The 21,638-nt window shown below is 38.5% G+C and overlaps 1 protein-coding gene and 1 pseudogene across 1 annotated transcript; both read right to left on the reverse strand.

Annotated features, from left to right (window-relative positions):
- Positions 1-663: 663 nt before the first annotated feature.
- Ints12 (integrator complex subunit 12) lies at positions 664-21,608 on the reverse strand. Its single transcript, XM_021650044.2, has 7 exons — positions 21,472-21,608; positions 15,425-15,589; positions 13,846-13,998; positions 11,632-11,816; positions 8,184-8,343; positions 2,958-3,104; positions 664-1,358 (listed from the first exon to the last, which is right to left on the reverse strand). Exons 2-7 carry the CDS (start codon positions 15,578-15,580, stop codon positions 774-776), a joined length of 1,386 nt encoding a protein of 461 aa, XP_021505719.1. The 5' UTR covers positions 15,581-15,589; positions 21,472-21,608; the 3' UTR covers positions 664-773.
- On the reverse strand, positions 15,595-21,444 carry LOC132657111 (small ribosomal subunit protein eS12-like; annotated as a pseudogene).
- Positions 21,609-21,638: the final 30 nt, after the last annotated feature.

Below are 21,638 nucleotides of genomic sequence, written 5' to 3' on the forward strand. Positions count from 1 at the left end.
GTCAAGAAGAAACCATGTGTAAACTAGTTATAATTCCCATCTGGAAATACATACTCAACAATTCTCAGAATGTGCAGCCAGGATGATCCAAAACCCAGCATTTATTAAATATTCACATGTGCACTTATCCTTACACTGGCCAGGCATGGAAAGAAGGAAACATGAGAAAAGCATATTGCATTAGAAAGACAGGAACATTTATAATCTAATGGAGGAGAAAACTCCCTAAGAAAATGGTAAGCTGAAGAAGACCTAAACACATCATAGAGAGGGTAAGGGAAATCAGTTATCAAAATTAATTTTCATGAAAGAGGAAGTAATTGGAGAGAAGTTGAGAAGTTCAGTTGGGAACATCAGTTGAAATGAAGCTAATGACCGACACTGAACATTCAGAATATAAAATACTGGAACACTTTATAGTGAGTCATGCCTGTCACCCCATAAGGTACATTATTTCAGGACATTTAAATCTTGGGGTATTTTACCAAGTGAACTATTTCTTTATATCTGCATATGCCATCATCTTCTGAAGTTCTCATGAATCAGTCATTATAATCACTATTTTTACACACTATGGAAATTTAAAATGCTAAACAGACTAAAATAAATAGATCCATGTTTGGCTAAATAATATCAGTGTTTTAATGTAATAAACAGCAGAGATTTGATCATAAAGATTTTTATTAAGTTACAGCATGTTACATCTTTTGTTCCAATAATGATTTTTTTTTAATCTTTAGAGTAATGTGATATAAAAACCTATCTGGACATAATTACTTCTTAAGTTTCTTTTGGGCAGCTTTCTTCTTGACCATCTGTAATCGCTTCATAGCGTTGAGCTGTGATTCTTGCGATGTTGGACCTTTAAGCGATGCTGAGGGATTGCTGCTGGACTCAGACGTGGTTTTGCTGGTGGTGCTTCCACTGGGCCCTGATGCAGCACTATTTCCATTCCCACTCAACTGGCTGCTGCCTCCAGGAACTAAACTACTAGGACTGGGAAGACCTACTTTGCTGACATTATCACAGCTAACTGAGCGACTCAGTCCAGTCTTGCCTAAGGTTAGAGGAGGAAGTGGCTTCAATGGGACAGAGGGGCTAGTGCTGTTACCAGAACCTATTTTGGAACCTATTCCACTTTTGGATGATGTAGCTAGACCAGTCAAACCCACAGGTTTCTGGTTAGCTGATGAGGCGGCAGGTTTTCCACTATTGTTCTGTGCAGTTGAACTCAATTTTGCTGTTGATGGACCAGCTGAAGAAGTTTTGGCTGCAAAAGCTGCCCATCCAGTTAGGCCACTAGTTACTGAAGAGGACACGTTGTTACTAGAAGAATTTCCTGAAATAACTGTGGATGGCTAACAAAATAAAAAGATAAATCTTACATTAGAGAAGTATAATCAACACCTGGATAATATATTTGAATATAAAATTTTTAATATTTGATGTGGACAATCTGGACAACATAGATAAATTAAGTTCTTACGGCGCTGAACTGGAAAAGCACATGGGAGTTTCTATAGTCAGGGAGGATGCTACATAATTTGAAGTTCCTGAATGCCACATTGTTTTAATGATATCAAAGAAAATACATGACATTCTATTTTGGAACTGCCTTTAGATTCAGTCACAAACCACAGCAGAGAACCAGATTTAGTTCTTCAAGCCACTTTTGTTACCCCCGAACATATCACTTAGCTCATGACTGTCCAAATGGAATCTTTTAATGAGTAAAACTGTTTGCACACAAGATATTCAGGAGGATGTTAGCAAGAGCTCACAAATGCAGTTCACAATGCATGCTTAGAAACTATAGTAGTAGACACCATTTTCCCATAGCCAACTTTAACAGCTGCCTCTCGGGCTGTACTGTGGCATTTTGGGGAGGCTCACACTTCTGGATGATCTGTAAGGCTTTAACATTTCAGCTTCTCTGAGCACCTTCCTACCTGGACCGATGAGAAGCTTGTAAGTGACACTGTTTTAAGCACATAGGATGATTTTTGTTCACTCTCACATTCTCTGTCTACCTTCATATTGAGAAGATCTCACAAAAGCACTCAAAGGTGAAGTCAGATACAGGGCTATCCTGTATTTAAAATAATAATACATAATGTATAAAATGGTAATAAAATATCTAGAATATCTCTTTATATTTTAGAATTGAACTCTTATGAAACAGTTGGTGAAACATCTTTAGCTCTTACAAGGTTGCCTTCAATACTGTGTGTAATAAGTACTTTTAACAACCAGAAAAGCAATCAAAGTAAAGAGTGCTGTGGGGCCTTTGTTTGATGACAGATGTTAAAATGTTTCTGCACATGTTCTGAAAACCACAAATTTTTATAATAGCATCATATAATTATGTCATGATAACCTGATTAGGAAACCATCTTATAAAACATGAATTCCTGGAACACACACAGTTGGTGACAGAAAAAGAAAGCAAAAGGACACAGTGTGGCAAACTTAATTTTCTGTTTGAAAAATTCCTTTTTTCTTCTTCTTCTTCTTTCCTTTCTATAAAACATGAAACCCTCTGCTAGATGGTTATGTGACCCTTCATCAAACTTCACCACAGGAAACTTACCTGAACCAGCTGAAGATTAATGCACAATGAGGGATCGACAAGAAAGGAAGGCCTATGTGTTGAACACTTTATTTTAATGACTGCTGTGGCCTGTGCTGTTCCACAGAGTGACAGATTGTATAGAACACAACTAGGAAACACAGATGTAAAACAGCACAAACTTGGGAAACATACTAATGTCTCATATTTTAATGCAGAAAGTAAATTTCTGATATAAATGTTCCTTTCCTATCTAATTAATGATGAGCTGTCTTGAATTCCAACATCAGTCATTCAAATAATAAAGTCTCTTAGCAAACTTTACCAAGTAACTGCCTTCAGTCAGCCAGACCAAGATTTAATGCAGATGAAAACAGATACACTTTACCTTAACTTCTGTTCTCTTGAATGCTAGGAAGGTTGTCTCTTGTTTAAGTTTGGTTTCTGGTTTCTTAACTAATGGATCCTTGACAGCTGGAGCCACAGAAACAACAGTGGGTGCTGGTTTCTGCGGTGGCTTCTGAGTTTTCTGAGCCTATGAAAATCAGTAGAAAAATTATAAACAAAAAATTTTATTAATAACATAAAATTAAAAATGAATTAAATTATAAACCTTGAATGGTAGCAACAGTTCTTAAAAAGATATTGTGATGATACTGAAAATAGAGACTACAAAAATAATTAACATACAAATAGTGTTACAGATATTAATAGTTTCTGAATTAATGACACTATCAATTATGCATATTAGGGTTGGTTAGATACTATGAAACAAGATAACCCTCCTATTTTTAATAAAGAAAATTCACAAACTATGGTATAGCTACCCTTTTTTATCCGTGCAGGACTGGTTCCAGAACCTCTGACAAACACTAAAATCTGTGGATGTTCAAGTTCCTTAGATTTAACTAGCTTAGCTTCTGGGCCTAGTGACATGTCTGTAATCTTAGTACTCAGGAGGATCTGATTCAAAACTAGTAGTTGAGGAGCAGTCTGGGGTATAAAACAACTTGTTCACAGTCAGCCTGATAATTCACTAAGACCTTGTCTTAAAAACTTATGTGTTGACTAAGCTTGGTGGCACATGCCATTAGTCCCAGCACTTTGGGAGGTAGAACCATGTGGGTCTCTGAGAGTTCAAGGCCAGCCTGGTCTGCCTAGTGAGTCCCAAAACAGCCAGTGGACATATTGAGATCTTGTCTCAAAAAGCAAGCAAACAAATGAAAGAAAAGAAACCCTAAGGGTTGGGGGCTGACTGGGTAAAGAGTTCAACCCCTGAAACCCATGTAAAGGTGGAGGGACAGAACCACCTCCATAAACTTATTGTTCTCTTTCTCTCTAAGACAAAATACCTTTTCAAAAAAGTTGTCAGCTCTCTCTCTCTCTCTCTCTCTCTCTCTCTCACACACACACACACACACACACACACACACACACACACACCAAAACAAAATACTCCTAAAAGTCGGGGGATACAGCCCAGTTATAAAGCACACTTTCTAAGTAGCCTAGCATGTTCCATCTACACCACTAGGGGAAAAATACTGTATTCATAGATAACCTCCTGAAGACCTCTGTGGATAATAACTCATCTCTAGGTCACTAAAATGTAAATACCACATAAACAGCTGTTCATTAAATTGCTTTAGAAATAAGAGAAGGGAAACAAGCCTGTACATGCTTTGTACGGATGGCTTTTGTCAACCTCTATTTTCAATCCAGAGTGGACGGAATGCATGAATGCTGAATTCATAGACACTGGGGACAGTCATGGATGCATACAGTCAGCATCACTCATTAAATAGTACACCTTATTTCTTTTTATGGTTAACCAAAGACTTACATAGTGTTTCCTGGGATTCAGGTATAAGTTTTTAAGTTATTAAAGGTGAGTTAAAAACAACTCATGTAATTTGCATGGTTTTAAACACTGAATGAGAAGGAAAGAATTATTCATGCATAAGTAATAAATCTTTGAGATTTTTCACACTAGTGAATTTAATCCTTAGAGAAAGTTTATAAATATAAATTTCCATGTTATCTACGGAAAATTTTATTCATTTTTCCTAAGCATTATCAGTTTTATTTTGACCAGTAACTGACTTTATTTTATGACAAACCATGCTACTATATTCTTTTATAAATTTTAGTTATTTTTCAGATTCTTAGTGTTTAACGTGTGAACAATCTAGCTATGTATGAAGTGTAGAGCAATGATTGAAACAGCTTTTAAGTATCAAACAAAACAAAGGCTGAATCCCTCCTCATTACTTTCCAAGCTGTGTTACTACAGGTAAACCATAAATGCCCAAGAGCCTCATTTCTTTTACCTGCAAAACAGGGCCAGTACCACCTGTTTCAAAGGTGGGTTTATGAGGATGAGTTGTGATTATGTAAGAGGCTAGCCTAAGATCTCATGATGTTAAGTGCTGATAATAATAGTTACCTTGATTCTCAGAACCTCCAAAATAATCGTAATAATAAAAAACATAATTACTGTGCTGGTTATTGTCAATTTAACACAAACTGGAGTCACCTGAAAAGAAAGAACCTGAACTGAGAACTTGCCAGACCAGAATGGCCTGTGGTAATGTCTGTGAGAGACTGCCTTGATTAAGATTAATACGGGATGCCTAGCCCAGGGTGGGCAGCACCACTCTCAAGCAGGAGGGCCTGGGCTGAAGAAGAAAGACAGCTGCACATGAACTGGAAAGGAAGCCAGTGAGCAGCATTCCTTCCTGCATGGTGAAGCAGGACAAGCTGCTTAAAAGGCAAACATGGGTGAAGGCAGAGCATATGCCTGCTTTTAAAGGTGCCGTGCAGCTCACTATATACAGGTACCACAACTGTGCTTTGGAAGGGACTGAAGGCCACTGAGAAATATAAATGGGCAGAGTGAAGTAACCGTTCTAGATGATCAGATCCAAGCATCACAGTGAGCAGATAGATCGAGGAAATTAAAGAGACTCTTCTAGCGCTACTGCAATAGATAAATAACAAGACTTGTAGAATAGGGCAGTAAGAGTGAAATGAAAAGATGTAAAGGATATATGATACGAACACAATTAAGTTTAGCAAACAAAGGTTTAGGAACTATGAAAGACAAGAAGAAAACATCTAGTTCAGGCAACTGTGGGGGAAAACCTAAAGAAAAGAATTTTAAGGATATTAACTTTAAAGGATCAGTAAGATTGAGACAGTTATAGAAGATCACATAGAAAGGGGTTTAAAAATCATGTAGATAGATCGATGTAAGCTAACTTAAAAAATAAGGGAAGAAAAATTGGGAAAATAGTGTTTAACTATGGTTAGTAAGAGAATGATGGTGAAACTATAATTTAAATATTTTTGGATATTCAGATCTTTCACAAATTATTTTTTTTGAAAACTATCAATTTGTAGTGGTTAGTGGTGCTCTAGACTGTAGCATGGCACACTTTTCTGAGCATGCCATATTTCAACATTCCCTCCATGTTGGCAGGAAGAGGGGGGAGGCTCCTGAAGCTGCGCAGAGAGCACCAGAAGTTGCCACCCACAATGGGGTGGGGATTCTGGTCAGGTAGTTGCTTTTGTGTCATCCCTCCTCCTCAGATTCCTCCTCCTCAGCAATATTCGTGTTAGTAAGCCAGTAAGAACCTCATTTGTTCACCAGACTAGACACTGGTGCAATCATTGCTATAGTCAGTCATGGACTCCCTTTCTCTGGTGAATAGCTATGTAAGTCCGAGCATGTGTGTGCTCTGTGTGTTTGTATGTGTGTGTTGTGAGAAAAATTCTGTCACACAAAAACTTCTAATTTGAAATAATTTTGGTTGTAGTCTTGGAGAGCTAATTTCAATAAGAAACTAAAAATTTAAACACAGAGACTTCTTGTTACAAAGAAAAAGAACATATACTAATAAACTTACTGTTTTCGACAGAATAAAAATGTGTCTTATTTCTGATTTATCTGATTAAACATAAAATGAATTATCCTGACTTTTACTTTGAGAAATTTAGATTTTAAAAAATATGGTCAAACATATAGGAATTCACTTCATAAAAGTCATGAAAATGCTTCTATTGAGACTTGTAAGACACAGGAAAGACACTCAAGGAAGAGATGACAAACCACTGATGTAGACAGCCACTTCTAGATTTCTTTAAAACTTATGGAATAAAAATTAATTTATCTACTTTTTTCTCATTTATTTATTTTATTCACTTTATATCCTTGTAAACCCTTCCCTCTTTCCTTCCAAGTCCCACCCTCTTTCCCTCCCCCCTCCCCTTTTCTGAGGAAAAGGGGAGCTTCCTTTCCCATCACCCCAGCTCATCAAGTTGTATCAGGACTGAGAGTGTCCTCTTCCCCTGTGGCCTCTCAAGGCCAGGGAAATGTGATCAAAAAGCTGGCAAGTGAGTCCCTGTCTGATTCAGTATCCTCTTCCCTTACTAGAGGACCCACTTGAAGCCTAAGCTGCCTATCTGCTACATCTTTTTAGGGGACCTAGGTTCAGTTCATGCACGGTCCTTGGCTGATGTTTCTTTCAGTCTCAGCAAACCCCTCTGGGCCCTGGTTAGTTGGCTGTTGTTTCTCTTGTGGATCTTCTGTCACCACTGGGTCCTTTTATCCCCCCCCCCCCCACTATTTCCCAATACTCCCTATGTATAGACCAATGTTTGACTATGAGTCTCAGCATCTGTTTTGAGGACCTCTGGGAGGATTTGAGCGGGATTCAAGCAGAGACTCTTAGTAGCAGAGACCATAGAGACTGAAGAGGACATCCTCTAACTAGACTAGTCTTCCAATAAAGGCCAGGGAAAACTAACCCACCCACTAACCCAAAAACTTCAACCCAAAATTTACCCTGCCTACGAGATATGCAGGGATAAAGATAGAGCAGATAGAGCAGATAGAGCAGAGATTAAGGGAATGCCCAGGCAATTCTTGGCCCAACTAAAGACCTGCCCTATCAGAGATGTCAACCCCTGACACTATGAACTAAGCTCTGATAAACTTGCAAACAGGAACCTGACAGAGCTATCCTCTGAGAGGCTCTACCCATCAGTGCCTCAAAATTTATCTACTTTTAAATTGACAAAATTATAACAGTCTTCAATATAAGGAGTTATGTGAGTACACTGGGGGTAGTACATTATGAGAATGAAATAAAAGCTACTCAGTGTCAATGAGAAGGAAAGGCTAGAGAATAGGGGCACACAGGTGGGAAGACACAGGTAGACAGAGGCCCCTGAACACCTGTGAGTTCCACGGTTTCTACCCACTCAAAAACAGCTCTTTTCTGTTTTTGTTTTTTTGGTTTTTTTTTTTTTAGCCGACTCAACAAAGACTGGGGCTTTGTAACTCACCCCTGTGCTTCATGGTATTATAAATTGTTTGTGATTACAGTGTCATGCTTGTAAAAATATCTTTTCTGTGTCTTGAATCCTGTCTCTTTAAATTGGGGTAGACTAAAAGGTAAATAGAGGAAGACATGCATAACATGCTCTGGGATTTGGGCATAGCAACATACATCCATACAAATAGTATATACGCACACTTAGAACTTCTCAGTATTATTTGCAGTACGCTAAGTGTCTTAGTGTTCATTCTGAAATGTAGTGCTGTTCTCACCATTCTCTTCATTTGTCTGGTACATCGGGCACAGTACCACACCAGGCGAGGGTCATTCACTTCTTTGTCTGTCACTTGGGGTTTATGGCAGTCTTGGTGGTAGAGGTTATGGCACTCTTGACATTCTACTAATTGGTTTCCAGATGCCACCGTCATTTGTCTAAGAAAAACAGTGCATTCAACACTATAGTTTCTTCAACATACAATTTACAGTTATTTCCACATTCTTCTGGTAAAACTTGTTATGATAAGGAGAAAGAATCCCAGAAAGAACCCCAGGAAGGAAGGAGGAAGGAAGGAAGGAAGGAAGGAAGGAAGGAAGGAAGGAAGGAAGGAAGGAAGGAAAACCTGACTGTCTCAGATTGGGAAAGAATCTTCACTAACCCTTTATCTGACAGAGGGCTAATATCCAGTATATACAAAGAACTAAAGAAGCTGAAAAGCAGCAATCCAAGTAATCCACTTAAAAAATGGGGAACAGAGCTAAACAGAGAATTCTCAACAGAGGAATACCGAATGGCAGAGAAACACTTAAAGAAATGCTCAACCTCATTAGCCATCAGGGAAATGCAAATCAAAACAACCCTGAGATTTCACCTTACACCCATCAGAATGGCCAAGATGAAAAACTCAAGTGACAACACATGCTGGAGAGGTTGTGGAGAAAGGGGAACCCTCTTCCACTGCTGGTGGGAATGTAAACTGGTACAACCACTCTGGAAATCTATCTGGCACTTTCTAAGACAATTAGGAATAGTGCTTCCTCAAGACCCACCTATACCACTGCTAGGTATATACCCAAACTTTGCTCAAGTACACAAAAGGGATACTTGCTCAACCATGTTTATAGCAGCTTTATTTGTAATAGCCAGAACTTGGAAACAACCCAGATGTCCATCAACAGAAGAATGGGTACAGAAATTGTGGTATTTTTACACAATGGAATACTACTCAGCAATCAAAAAGGAGGAAATCATGAAATTTGCAGGCAAATGGTGGGATCTAGAAAAGATCATTCTGAGTGAAATATCCCAGAAGGAGAAAGACAAACACCGTATATACTTACTTATATAGACCTATAAGATATGACAAACATAATGAAATATATACACCTAAAAAAGACAATCAAGAGAGCGGACATGGGGTAAGATGATCAATCCTCGTTTAGAAAGACAGATGGGATGGGCATTGAACGTATGACAGGAGTCTACTGAGCGCATCTGAAAGACTAACTAGCAGTGTTTTCAAAGCAGATACAAAGACTCATGACCAAACCTTCGGCAGAGTACAGGGAATCATATGAAAGAAGGGGAGTTAGTCTGATGGGGAAAGGATAGGAGCTCCACAAGGACCAAATATATCTGGGCACAGGGTCTTTTCAGAGACTGACATTCAACCAAGGACCAGGTATGGATATAACCTAGAACCTCTGCTCAGATGTAGCCTGTGGTAGCTCAGTAACCAATTGGTTTCCCATAGTGAGGGGAACAAGGACTATTTCTAACAGGAACTCAATGGCTGGCTCTTTGACCTCCCCACCCCCCAAGGGAGGAGCAGTCCTGTTAGGCCACAGAGGAGGGCTTCACAGCCAGTCCTGAAGATACCTGATAAAACAGGATCGGATGAATGGAGAGGAGGTTCCCCCCCATCAGTGGACTTGGAAAGGGGCAAGGTGGAGATGAGGGAGGGAGGGTGGGATTGGGAGGGAATGAGGGAGCAGGACACGGCTGGGATACAGAGTTAATAAAATGTAACTGACAAGAAAATAAATAAAAAAAAGAAAAAGCAAAAGTTATCTAAAGATGATTACCTCTAATTATTTACTCTAATTTATGATGTTTGATATATATATCTGATCAATGTATATAAATCTGAACAGAATGAAATAGCAAGTGTATCAAAAAAGGCACCCATTCAACAGCACAAAAAAGGTATCACCACATGCTTAGCATATTATACTATGCGTTCTGACAAAAGGAAACAGTCACTAGGTCTCTCCATGTCAGTGCTTCTATAATATTCATTTACGAGATGCTAATTTTCATAGCAGTTGGGTAAAATATACAATATATGCACATCAACTCAATTCCTGCAAGGGTCACGAAGCCTGTATTTCCTTAGTTCCTATATAGTAGAAGTTAACATTCTTATTAGAATAGTCACATAAATTATTTATAAAAACAAAACAAAAAACAAACAACAACAACAAAGTAACTTTTACTAAGCAGAATTATCTGCTTCTGTAATTATACATTCTAACTTTAAAATGTCACTCAGGAGCGCCTACTAGTCACATATATTTCCACTACTCTTAAGAGATGTAGTAGTGTTTTGAGAAACGACACGTACCAATTTATTTTTTAAGTGCCATCAGCAATTCAGAAAAAAGGAAAAAGCTATAAACACGACTTAAAAAGAAGGATGGAATTGAGGTTTCCAATGGACTCTTCCTCACTTTAAAAATGCATAATCATTTTCCTTTAGAACTCAAGAACGAAGACAGGGTTACTACAACACAACAGGCCAAAGTGGCTGAGCTATGAGAGATCAATTACCCGATAGTCTTCAGGGTGTTAAAATGTTTCATGTGTACTTTATAAGTGTATTCTATATATTTGTTCCTCATCCCAAATAATAAAAACAAAACAGAAAATTTCCAACAAACTATTTGATTTTGGGGGTTGAGATACAGGAATAAACAAAGTTGGAAAAGGTTGTTTGATCCTTCTTAAAACAAACAAACAAACAAACACAAAGTGAATAAACTGTAATTAATAAAAAAACAATAACAAAAAGAAACACCCAAAAAATCTGGGCACAGGGGTCTTTTCTGAGAATGATACTCCAAACAAGGACCGTGCATGGAGATAACTTAGAATCCCTGCACAGAAGTAGCCTATGGCAGCTCAGTGTCCAAGAGAGTTCCCCAATAATAGGATCAGGGACCTTCTCTGACATGAACTCATGGGCTGCCTCTTTGATTGCCTCCACCTGAGGAGGGTGTTGCCTTACCAGTCCACAGAGGAAGACAAAGAAGCCAGTCCTGATAAGACCTGATAGACTAGGGTCCCATGGAAGGGGAGGAGGACTTCCCCTATCATTAGACTGAGGGAGGGGCATAGGAGAAGAAGAAGGGAGGGTAGGGTTGGGAGGGGATAGAGGTGGCGGCTACAGCTGGGATACAAAGTGAATAAACTATATTTAATAAAAAACCAAAACATATAAACAAACAAACAAACAAAAAAACATGGCTGGAGAGATGGCTCAGTGGTTAAGAGCACTAACTGTTCCTCAAAAGGAGCCAGGTTCATTTCCCAGCACCCACATGGCAGCTCACAACTGTCTGTAACACCAATTCCAAGGGCTCTGACACCTCCACACTAATGCACATAAAAACAAAACAAAACAGAAACAAAAAACAAAACAATCTGTGATAGGTATAACTTACCGACAAACAACACAGGCCAGTCCCATCTCCATGGCAAAATCGTCAGCACTAGTTTCTTCAAAGCTGGAGAGGTCAGCCATGGCTAAATCCTTGCTGGTCTGGACGGTGATAGGAGAGGACCGTGTGTCTGCTTTCTCTAATCTAGGCTTCTTTGGAATGTCAACTCCTTCAGTGACATCTTTCATCTAGAAGACCAGGTGATGAGAGATCATGAAAGTGACATGGCATAAACTTTGAATCACTGACAGAAAAGAGGGACAACAGATGACTAAGTTCACTTCCTAGTCATTTCTCACACACAGGGAGAGTTAAATACTTTGAAGACCAGTAGAAGAATCTTAACTACAATTTGAGTTGGAGTCATGGGAGGAATAAAGGGGAGAAAAGAAGGGGGGAAATTATGTAAATACAATCCTCCTATATCGAATTCTCAAAAATTAAATTAAAAAAGGTAATTTACAATTAGTATGTTAAACTAGCAAGATATAAAAAAAATCAGAGTAGTATAATAAATATCTGTATTTCCCTTTGCATTATACATACTAAAGAATTCTGGAAATTCAATGAGTATACTATTTTTTTTTTCTCTCATTCAAGATGTTTGGACTAATATGGCTATTTAAAACAAAATCAAACTAAAGACTTTCGGGCTAGTGAGATGGCTCACTGAATAAGGTGCCTGCCGTACAAGCATGAAGGATCAAGAGTTTGGATCCCTAAAACCCATGTAAGAGTAGGCACAGAGGTGGCAGTTGGCCAGTTAACTACATTAGCTGGAATGAGTGAGCTCTGGGACCAGCCAGAGACCCTGCCTCAGTAAAAACAGAGTAAGTACGAGGATTTTCACTGTTAACTCTGACTTTGAGCATCTGCACACACATGTATACATGCCTACACATAAACACACATATATAGGAACACACACTATACACATTTATGTGCAAAAAATGGTTTAATTGTGATTAGGACTATTCAAGCTATATGAAAAAAGTAATGAATGAGTTCTCTTCCTACCTACGCTTAATGCATTGCCATATTTGCTTCAAAGCTAATTCTGGCAATTTTAAGATATGAAAGCTACTGGTAAACTCTGTTGGAGTCACAAAAATTAAATTCTGAAAATATGTAGAGAATATAGAAATTTTAAAGATTTTTGGCAAAGGTATATTTTGGTTGGCAATTTGGCTATTTCTAGTAGTAATAAATATATATAATATCTTCACATACACTTATAGGTATATGGCTTTTAAAACTTAACAAGGTCACAGAAATATGTAAATACCTCAATTGAAGCTATACTGTAATAAAGAAAAAAGAGAAATCTGGATGCTTACTAGTAAAGTAACCAGGAAATTTATTTACTCATAGAATGATTGTTAATAGTAGCTAAAAAAAAAACCAAAACAAAAGAAAACAACTAAGGCCTACACAAACCAACATAAATTTCAAAATCACACTGTCTGGCCACAGACACTGCTCAGTGCATAAACGCATTTGCTACCAAACTGATGACCTGAGTTTAAGCAAGACACACTTGCTAGGAGTTTCCTTCTAGTTTTCTCTGGCTTTCAGACACACCTGTGGCACGGGTGCCTCACATTCCTATAAATATATTAATGTAATAAAAACTTAAAACACTGTTGAGTGAAGAAAAGTAACTAAATGACATATAAACAGTATAATAACAATTGTGTAAGTATAAAAACACAAAGATAATGCAATGTCCATGAATATCTATTACTCAGTGATAGTATGAAAACATGGGACAATAAGCCTCACCTGAGGCAAGGGCTACTGAACACATTTTCAGTGCATTTTTTGTTAGTTGCTACACTTTGACTACCATTTACAAAAATTACCCAAAATACACAATCAGGAATTGCCTGTAGCTTTCTCACTGTGACACAGTCCGAGTTTAGTCACATCTGGAGTCTCTCAGTTTTACTTTTCAACAACTATTGCAGCCAGAGTTATAGATTAATAGTATCCCCTGGGGTGCAAATGCTTGATAGCAACTATCTCAAGTCAACTGTCAGATATGTTTCTAGATTCTATACACTTTTTAAAAGTTCAACATCTCCAGCTATCAAAGTATTTTTACAGAGTGATCATTACATAGCTAGACTCATTGCTACATAAAGAAGTAGACACAAGACACTCCTGCCTATGAAAGTGGTTCATCCTTTGATAAAATTAGCTAAAACTAAACCTTACCTTATCAGCAGGTCTCTTCTCAGCTTCCTTCTTTATCTTTTCGGCTGTGAGGACTTTGCCATTACTACTGGCAGAAGGGAGACTAGATGATGCTTTGGGCTCTTGCTTGATAGAAAGAGTTTTTGTGCTTGAAATTTTGGGTGGTTCCACATCCTAAAGGATAAAATAAAAAGGTAAGAGATGTTCATTTTATTCAAAATACAAGGGCTGCTCAGTGGTAGGGCACTTGCCTACCATGTACAAAGTCCAGGCTCAATCCCCAGTACTGAAAAAAGAAAGAAACATAAAAAGGAATAACCTAAACAATTTTCAGTTAAAACCCAAGATACCACATTATAGTCAATGTAACACTCTTTCCTACCACAGCCTTACTAAGAAACAACTATCACAAAACCAGCACCTATTTGATATTTTGGTAATGAGTGTGTCCACGAGGCAAGCACTGCAACCACATATCCATTACCACCCAGACTCTCTTGCAAGGTTATACCCTAGAAAGCTGTGGGCACTGAACCTGGGTTGTGGGCACATCTTATGCGTCAGATTCTGAGTAGACTCAGGCCGGCCAGATGTTCCGTCTCCTCTCTGTGTCCCCACACCTGAGGAAGCTGTGTCCCCACACCTGGGTGGCTGGGTTTCAGAAATATAACAGTAAAAGATTCTTGCTGAGAGCCATTTTGTGGCTGGTGGACACTACTCCGGCTGGCTTATTTTGTTGTAATTTCTACAACTCCACAAAATAGTCTTAGTCTCATTTTGCCAAGGTTCAGTGAAATAAAGTTACCAGATAACTCAGTTTCCCCACTATGAAGTGAGAAGAATAGGCAATACTTATTTCAAGGCACCATTACAACAAAAATTCATTATACCCACAAACCACTTAGAAAAGGTCCTAATTAGACACTGTAAAATTTGAAAGCATGTAATTTGAAACACCATAACTACAAGAGGTAAACTGGACTTTCAAAAGGTTTTCCTGACTCTAGAACACATTCTTGTCACATAATGTTGCTACTCACTATCTATAATGGGGCCACATAGTTTTGGCGACTACAATTCTTATATTATCTTGTCCATTATTTAATTCACTTTGTTGAAAAATTCCTATGCTATTTATATTTTTATCCTTAAAACATTAGAGAACAATGAGAAATAAGTTTGGATACCTTTAACAGCCTAAAAAGTAATTATATAAAGAACTGGGAATTAAACTTCAAGAAGTGTTTTTTCTTACATACCAGGTAGTAAAAACAGCATATCTTCTAGACCTTCCTAAAGCTGTGACCCTTTACAACAGTTCCTCGTGTTATGGTGGCCCTCAACCATAAAATTATTTGTTGCTATTGTTATGTATCGTAATGTAAAATACCTGTGTTTTGAGATAGTCTTGGCCAACCTCTATGAAGGGGTTGCAACCCATAGGTTGAGAACCAGTGTTCTACACCTAAATACCATTTCTTGATAGCTCTTTGAAAGCTTGAGGGAAGAGAACAAAGTTAAAGAATATAAGACAGAGGATGCTTCAAGATCATCTAAAAGCTATCACGGAAGAACTCAAGCTTTGTATTCAGCCAGGTACCTTTTGAGATGGACGATAACTTGAGTCAATGCCCCGAGCCAAAGACTCATCAAGCAAAGCTTTTAGCTTTTCAGCAGAATCTTTACTCTTTGAGTGTAAGAAACCTAGTGCTTTCAGAAAAATGGGATCAAGTTCCAAGTTCACTGTAGCAGCCATTGCAAACACCTGAATTAAAAAAAAAAAAAAAGTAATTTAGGCAGTTTATAATGATATATCCCGATTTTTACCTGTTTTGTTTTCAAATGAGCCAAAAACAAATTTTTACTTATTAATTTCTTGCACTTGCAGAACTCCTTGGTGACATCCTTGGCTATGGCCCTCACCCACTGCACAACTGCAACCAACCACTTTCCATGGCTGCACCTCTCCATGGATTTTACAGAGGCCCACCCACTGCCCTGGTCTTCTGTTGTCATCAACCTTAATCAGGTCGATTTGGTGCTAAGCACAGTGCGCCTCCACCAGCTGAAAGTACATGGGCTCATCACAGTTGGATACAAGCACACGAAGACAGGCCTGGCGCTTGTCTAGGCTTTGGCAGCTTCAGATGCCACATGCGAGGCCGTCGTGGATGAGGGCAGTCTTCAGCACTTCTAGAGCAGGGTTGACGTCCACCACACCTCCAGCAGCACTGCCTTTCTCAGCCATGGCGGCGGATTACAGGAGAGGCTGAATCTTGAAGGTGCCCGAGCCTCCACGTAATATCTATCTAGTCCACCACATTTTGAGACAGGCTCTCCCTATACACTCAGGCAGGACAGTTTGTGATCCTCCTGCCTCCAGCTCCACACTGGAGAGTTTGGAGGTGTGTGCCACCACACCTGATAAGGGCAGTTAATCACAGAGCACCTTTCTAGTACCTCTAACGATATGTCTGTAACTTATAACACACATAACTAGCCTGCTTTTAAGTCAAGTTTATTCAACATCAAAATGTCTCATTTCAAATCTTATATTTACCACAAAAATAGAGATTTGGTGTTCACAGGGGAGCAGGGTAAGGATAGACACAGGAAGATAATGGCTAACAGGTCCACAGTAGAAGTCACTGCTGTTTTGTTTCTGTACACTTTTTCATCTTCCTTATTTCTCTGCAATTTTTAATGTCCCAGAAAACATATTATTGGCAATCATATTATATCACATAGATTGAGGGATCTCTTGCATTAAGCTATCTCTCAAAAGCAAGGTCTCTGAATGATGATCCTTACCTACTGCAAGGACCTCTTGGGTCTTATAATGCTTGCTGTCCTAAGGTGCTTAAATAACACGCCAGAGAGTAGAGCCCCACATCAAAGGTCTGCAAAATTCTCAATAGTCAAGTTTTGTTTTCAGTTAACACCAGTGTTATCAGGTGGTTCTACTTCTGGCTGTCATTTTTCCAAATCCCTTCCAGGCAAAGAATTTTTAAAATAAAAATATATTTTTGGTGTTCAATCCTTTAATCAATATACTAAGGTTTTAAATCTTCTTCTATCCTTAAGTTTAATGGCATAATAATGCAATACAGTTTATAGGGCTACAGTTAAAGATCTCACCAATTCCACAATAATCTCCCATTTTCAGGGGTTTATAATACCATTAAAACTTCTGCAGGCTGAAACTTGGCATATGAAAGCACAGGTTGGAAACAGATTTCTTTCTTTCCTTCTCCTTTTTTTGTCTTTTTTCCCTGCCAACTTCTGTCAACAGAACACAGACAGACAGACACAGACACACACACACACACACACACACACACGGCTCTTGATAAGGTCCTAAAAAGGTATTATAATTTTTATGATCAAAATTATTGTTAATTCTATGCTGTATTAAAATATCATCTCTCCGAATTACTTAGGTAATGGAGTCTGAAGGCTATTACTACAATGAAAAAGTAAGTATATTCAAATAGTTATATTAGTAAGAAGTTAACAAAATTGAGGCGGCTCTATTGCTGCTTTAAATTATATTACATATATTATCTCTAAAGAACAATAAGTTTAGGAGGATTATTTTAAAAAGTACTTAAGAGGAAAAATAATTTAATATAACTTCCATGATTAAAGAGGTAAAACCTGTTGTTCCAGATTCTACAAGACAAAGTCTAATCTATGACCTAATTTATTTATTTTTGTTTTTATTGTCTTTTTATTATTAATTAGAGTTTATTCACTTTGTATCCCAGCTGTAGACCCCTCCTAATTTATATAGCTACAGAGATACAAGTTATTTAACCCGGAACAGTCTGTTTTACAGGATACTGGCAAAGAGCTGGTACCTACACAAATCTTTACAATATGACAGAAGCACTACTTTAATTATTTTTCTTAAAAATGGAGGCAAAGTACTGTTATGTTTTTCTGTCTTCACTAACAAAATGACTACAGATTAGGTGGCATAAGGTGTAAGACTATAGAAACTGTCAACAACAATATTCTAATGAAATGCTCGGAGTCAGTTCCTTCTATAAAAGACTTGACATGCTTTGCACCCCTGCCATAAATTACTCAGAACCTTCAAACCCTGTGCCCATGGAGGAGTGTGATAGGACGTGATATGGTGTTTGTGTGGTTTTAAGAGTGTGTAGTTTTAAACTCACGGAATAAGAAGTTTGGAGACCACTGCTCTAACTATCTACCAGACTTTGAATTTCTCCTTACACATCATGAGTTCTTTAAAGTACAAATAGTCATTTTGCAATCAATCCACTGTTTTCATTCAGCCAGCCCTTCTCCATCCCCATGCTAACTTTATTAACAGCCCCCACTCATTAACACATTCCCCTATTTTTTTTCTTTTTCCTCAAGCACTTTCTGTCTTAGTCTTACTAATGAAGTTACATTTTATAGCACACTACAAGGTAGTGTTCCTTTCACTTGTTCCATCTGAAAGGCTATAATGGTATCTAAAATCTAATGCTGATTTTAGAAATTCCGTGACTCCATTTACTAACCTCTCACCTGCATCTCCACTGCTATAATTACAGAACGTTAGCACCAGGCTCTTCTTTCTCTCTCCCTGCCATTACCTTTAATTTAGCATATATTATGATCTTCTGAAACTTTTTATAATTTTATTTAGTGCTTTAATGGTAAGAACTTTATCTTTAGCAAGTAAAATGTAAAGTGTGCCATACCTAATCTCTTTGACTACAATCAACCGCCTCCCTCCTTTTCAAATTACATCTTTCCTTCTTTTTTCCACTGTCTTTACTCAAGAATTTATTTGAGGTACATAGCTAATCTTTTTTCTTGCTTAATTTTCTCCCTTTTTCCTTCCATCTCATATCATATGTCCTCTGAATTGATGGTGGCTCCAGCTGTCCCCTGTGCTGCTTCTTTACTGACACTTTCTTACTCAAACTTCTTTCTCAAACCAAACCAAGCTAGGTGGCATACAATAAAAGTTATGTGCATATAAATAAAGAACAGGAAGATAGACCAAAGAGTATATTATTGTGAGGGTATTTTTAAAAACATGTTTTTTGGAACAAGGAAAAGTAAGAAAATTACTTTTAATTACTTTAAATTACTATTACTTTGAAACTATCAATGACCTAGTGATGGTGCTGGTGGGAGTGAATAGTTTGGTCACAGCAGGAATTATGTAATAATAGCAAAAGTAAGTCATGTTGGAACTTCCATTACTAAACAGTATCTCCCACCCCCAACTCTTATCTTTGTCTATGGTAATAAGCTATTCCTTCCTGTTCAGCGTCTACCTTAGAACAAGTCTCTTAGAACAAGACTCCCTTCCAGTTCTCTAAGCATCCCTATCTTACTGTTTTACGATTTCACCTACTTTGTGGACATGCATCCGTTTGGCATTTTCTCTCATCTACACCCAAACTTAATTCAGCTGAAATACCATACTCTCTTCCAAGTTGCTAGTTCTATCTTGGCATGCATCATATTAACATTCTCATCATGTTTGTCTGGTCAATTCACTTCCCTTCTTTCTGGAAATAACTATACTTTTTCTTTAAAAAACCTGCCAGGCACTTAGCCTTTATTCTTTTCTACATGATTAAAACAATAATAAGAAATAGCTTTTATGTAATGGCCATGGATCCTATCTCTTCCTGTGCTGTCTGGAAACTTAAACTCTGGGTTTTTTAAATCTTATTCTTTAAGCCTCCTCCCACCATGGCATCTTTTACTGACGTTTTCTTGCAGCAAAACTTTGCTCAATTATCACCTATTTTCCATACTTTCTCTATTCATTCTAGTTATGCTGCAATTCATATAATAGTGCCTTCTTCCCATAAGTCTATGAAAATACTATTACCATGTTAATTTAGTCATATAGAAATCTAAAATATACTATTTTCGTTTCTATTCATTTCTCAGTTCTTTGTAAATTTCCCCTGCAAAGGTTTAAAATTCAGAGCTAGGTTCTGGGTGTCTTCTAATCACATGATTTAGATTTGTTTTAGATTTCTTTTGGATTAACAGTACAACTGCACAGGCATCTCTTGCAAATATGTTAGAAGTGCAAACTCTTGGTTTCTAACCCTTAACTTACAGAAGAAAAAAACTCTGGGGGGTGAAATCAGACAATCCAGATTTAATTTGCAGTTTAAGAACTGCTGTCCTGAAGATCTCACCTTTTGCCAGTGAACATAAACTTCTCTTTCAAACCCACTCCTTTCCACGTTTAACCTGGCTATCTTCCTAAGGAATCCTATTGAACATGACCCCAGTGGAGCCACTTGTACCTCTATTTCTCCTAGCCAGTTTTAAGTCTAGCTTTCCCTTTACAAGTCACCTTCTATTTCTCTACTTTGTTGGAGTCACATTCCTTATTTTAAGACCAAGTATAAAACTTTCTTTGCATTGTTCTACTTTAACTTTTCTTTTTTTCTTTTTCTTTTTTTCTATTTCTGACCCATTCTTGCCCTGGCTCATCTTATTTCTGCTGTTCTTACTATTGTTCCTGGGATCCCCCGCTTTAGTTTCACTACCAATTTGTCCTTCGGCAATCATACGCATCTTATTTTCAACTACCATCTCTAGGCAGATGATTCCCTATGGTTTTCTCTCACTTTCTTAAGCATTGACTCTTTGTTTCTCTTATTTCGCTTACTTGGCAAACAATGGCTAGATTATTAGTCGATTAAATCATCAAAGTCTAATGTTCTTGTTTCTATGCAAATTTACTTTCTTTTCTATTCTTTCACCTGTCTTTAACTCATTCATCTCACTGGAGTAGAGCTTCTCTGAGCGCACAGGTGTACATAGTGAGGGGTGCAGTTATCTTCCTGGCAATTAGAATTTAAAAGGTGTTCTTAAATATTTATTGAATGAACTGTATTTTTGTTAGAATGTCACTTTTCAAGGCTTCTGTTACGTCCCTGAAAAAAAAAAAAAAAAAGAGAACCCCTGGCTAAACATATGCTTTCTTTTGATCTCTTTCATTGTGCCTGCTAGTTTCAAACAAAGTTCAAAGTCGATCATTTGGTCGTGCAGGAGATAAAGGAAACTGACTTCTTACTAAGATTACTATCCCATTCCTGTCTGTACAAGATTTTGTAATCCTTTCCAATAAACTTTTTCCCCCTTCCCATTGAGTACTTGGTTCTCGGGTATGTCTGGAACAGGAGATTTAAAAAACAAAACAAAACAAAAAACCCACAACCCAATTCAAAACAAACCAAGCGCTACAGAAGCTGAAAAGAGACAGGCAGGAGACACTTAGGAATGCGAGTCCTTTGATGGAACACCCAGGCGGCCTCGCACAGGGAAAGTCCTTGACACGGGAGCTAGAAAGGGAGCTGTAAAGCGGGAGCCGTGGAGACGTCTCCGGAACCCTTGGACCGAGGTCTGAGGCAGTTCCACGGACCCGGACCCCGGGGCCGCGTCCTCGGTCCACAGCAGCCTCCGAGTCACAGTCCTCACAGAAAAAGAGGAGCGGTCAGGCGGGGGCACGCAACTGCCCGCAAATTATGAGGTCTGCCCTCCGGTAGGGAGGAGACCCGCACCCCACGGAGCTCCACTCCGCAGCCCCTCGCGGGGTCTCGAGCCTCGCCGAGGCGCCAGGAAGCGGGGACCCTCGTCACAACTCACCGCTCCGCCCCGCCACTCGGTCCGTTCCCGGCAGCTCTCTTCGAACCCGTCCCCGCCCTACCCAGCCTCGGGAGAGAGACACAAAGGTTCCCGCAACAGGTCGGGAGGGGAACGTTTCCTAGTGAGACAGCCGGAAGTGACGAAACGCCCCTTCCGGTCCGCCGGAT

This window comes from Meriones unguiculatus, chromosome 10, assembly GCF_030254825.1.
Source record: "Meriones unguiculatus strain TT.TT164.6M chromosome 10, Bangor_MerUng_6.1, whole genome shotgun sequence".
NCBI classification, from domain to species: Eukaryota; Metazoa; Chordata; class Mammalia; order Rodentia; family Muridae; genus Meriones; species Meriones unguiculatus.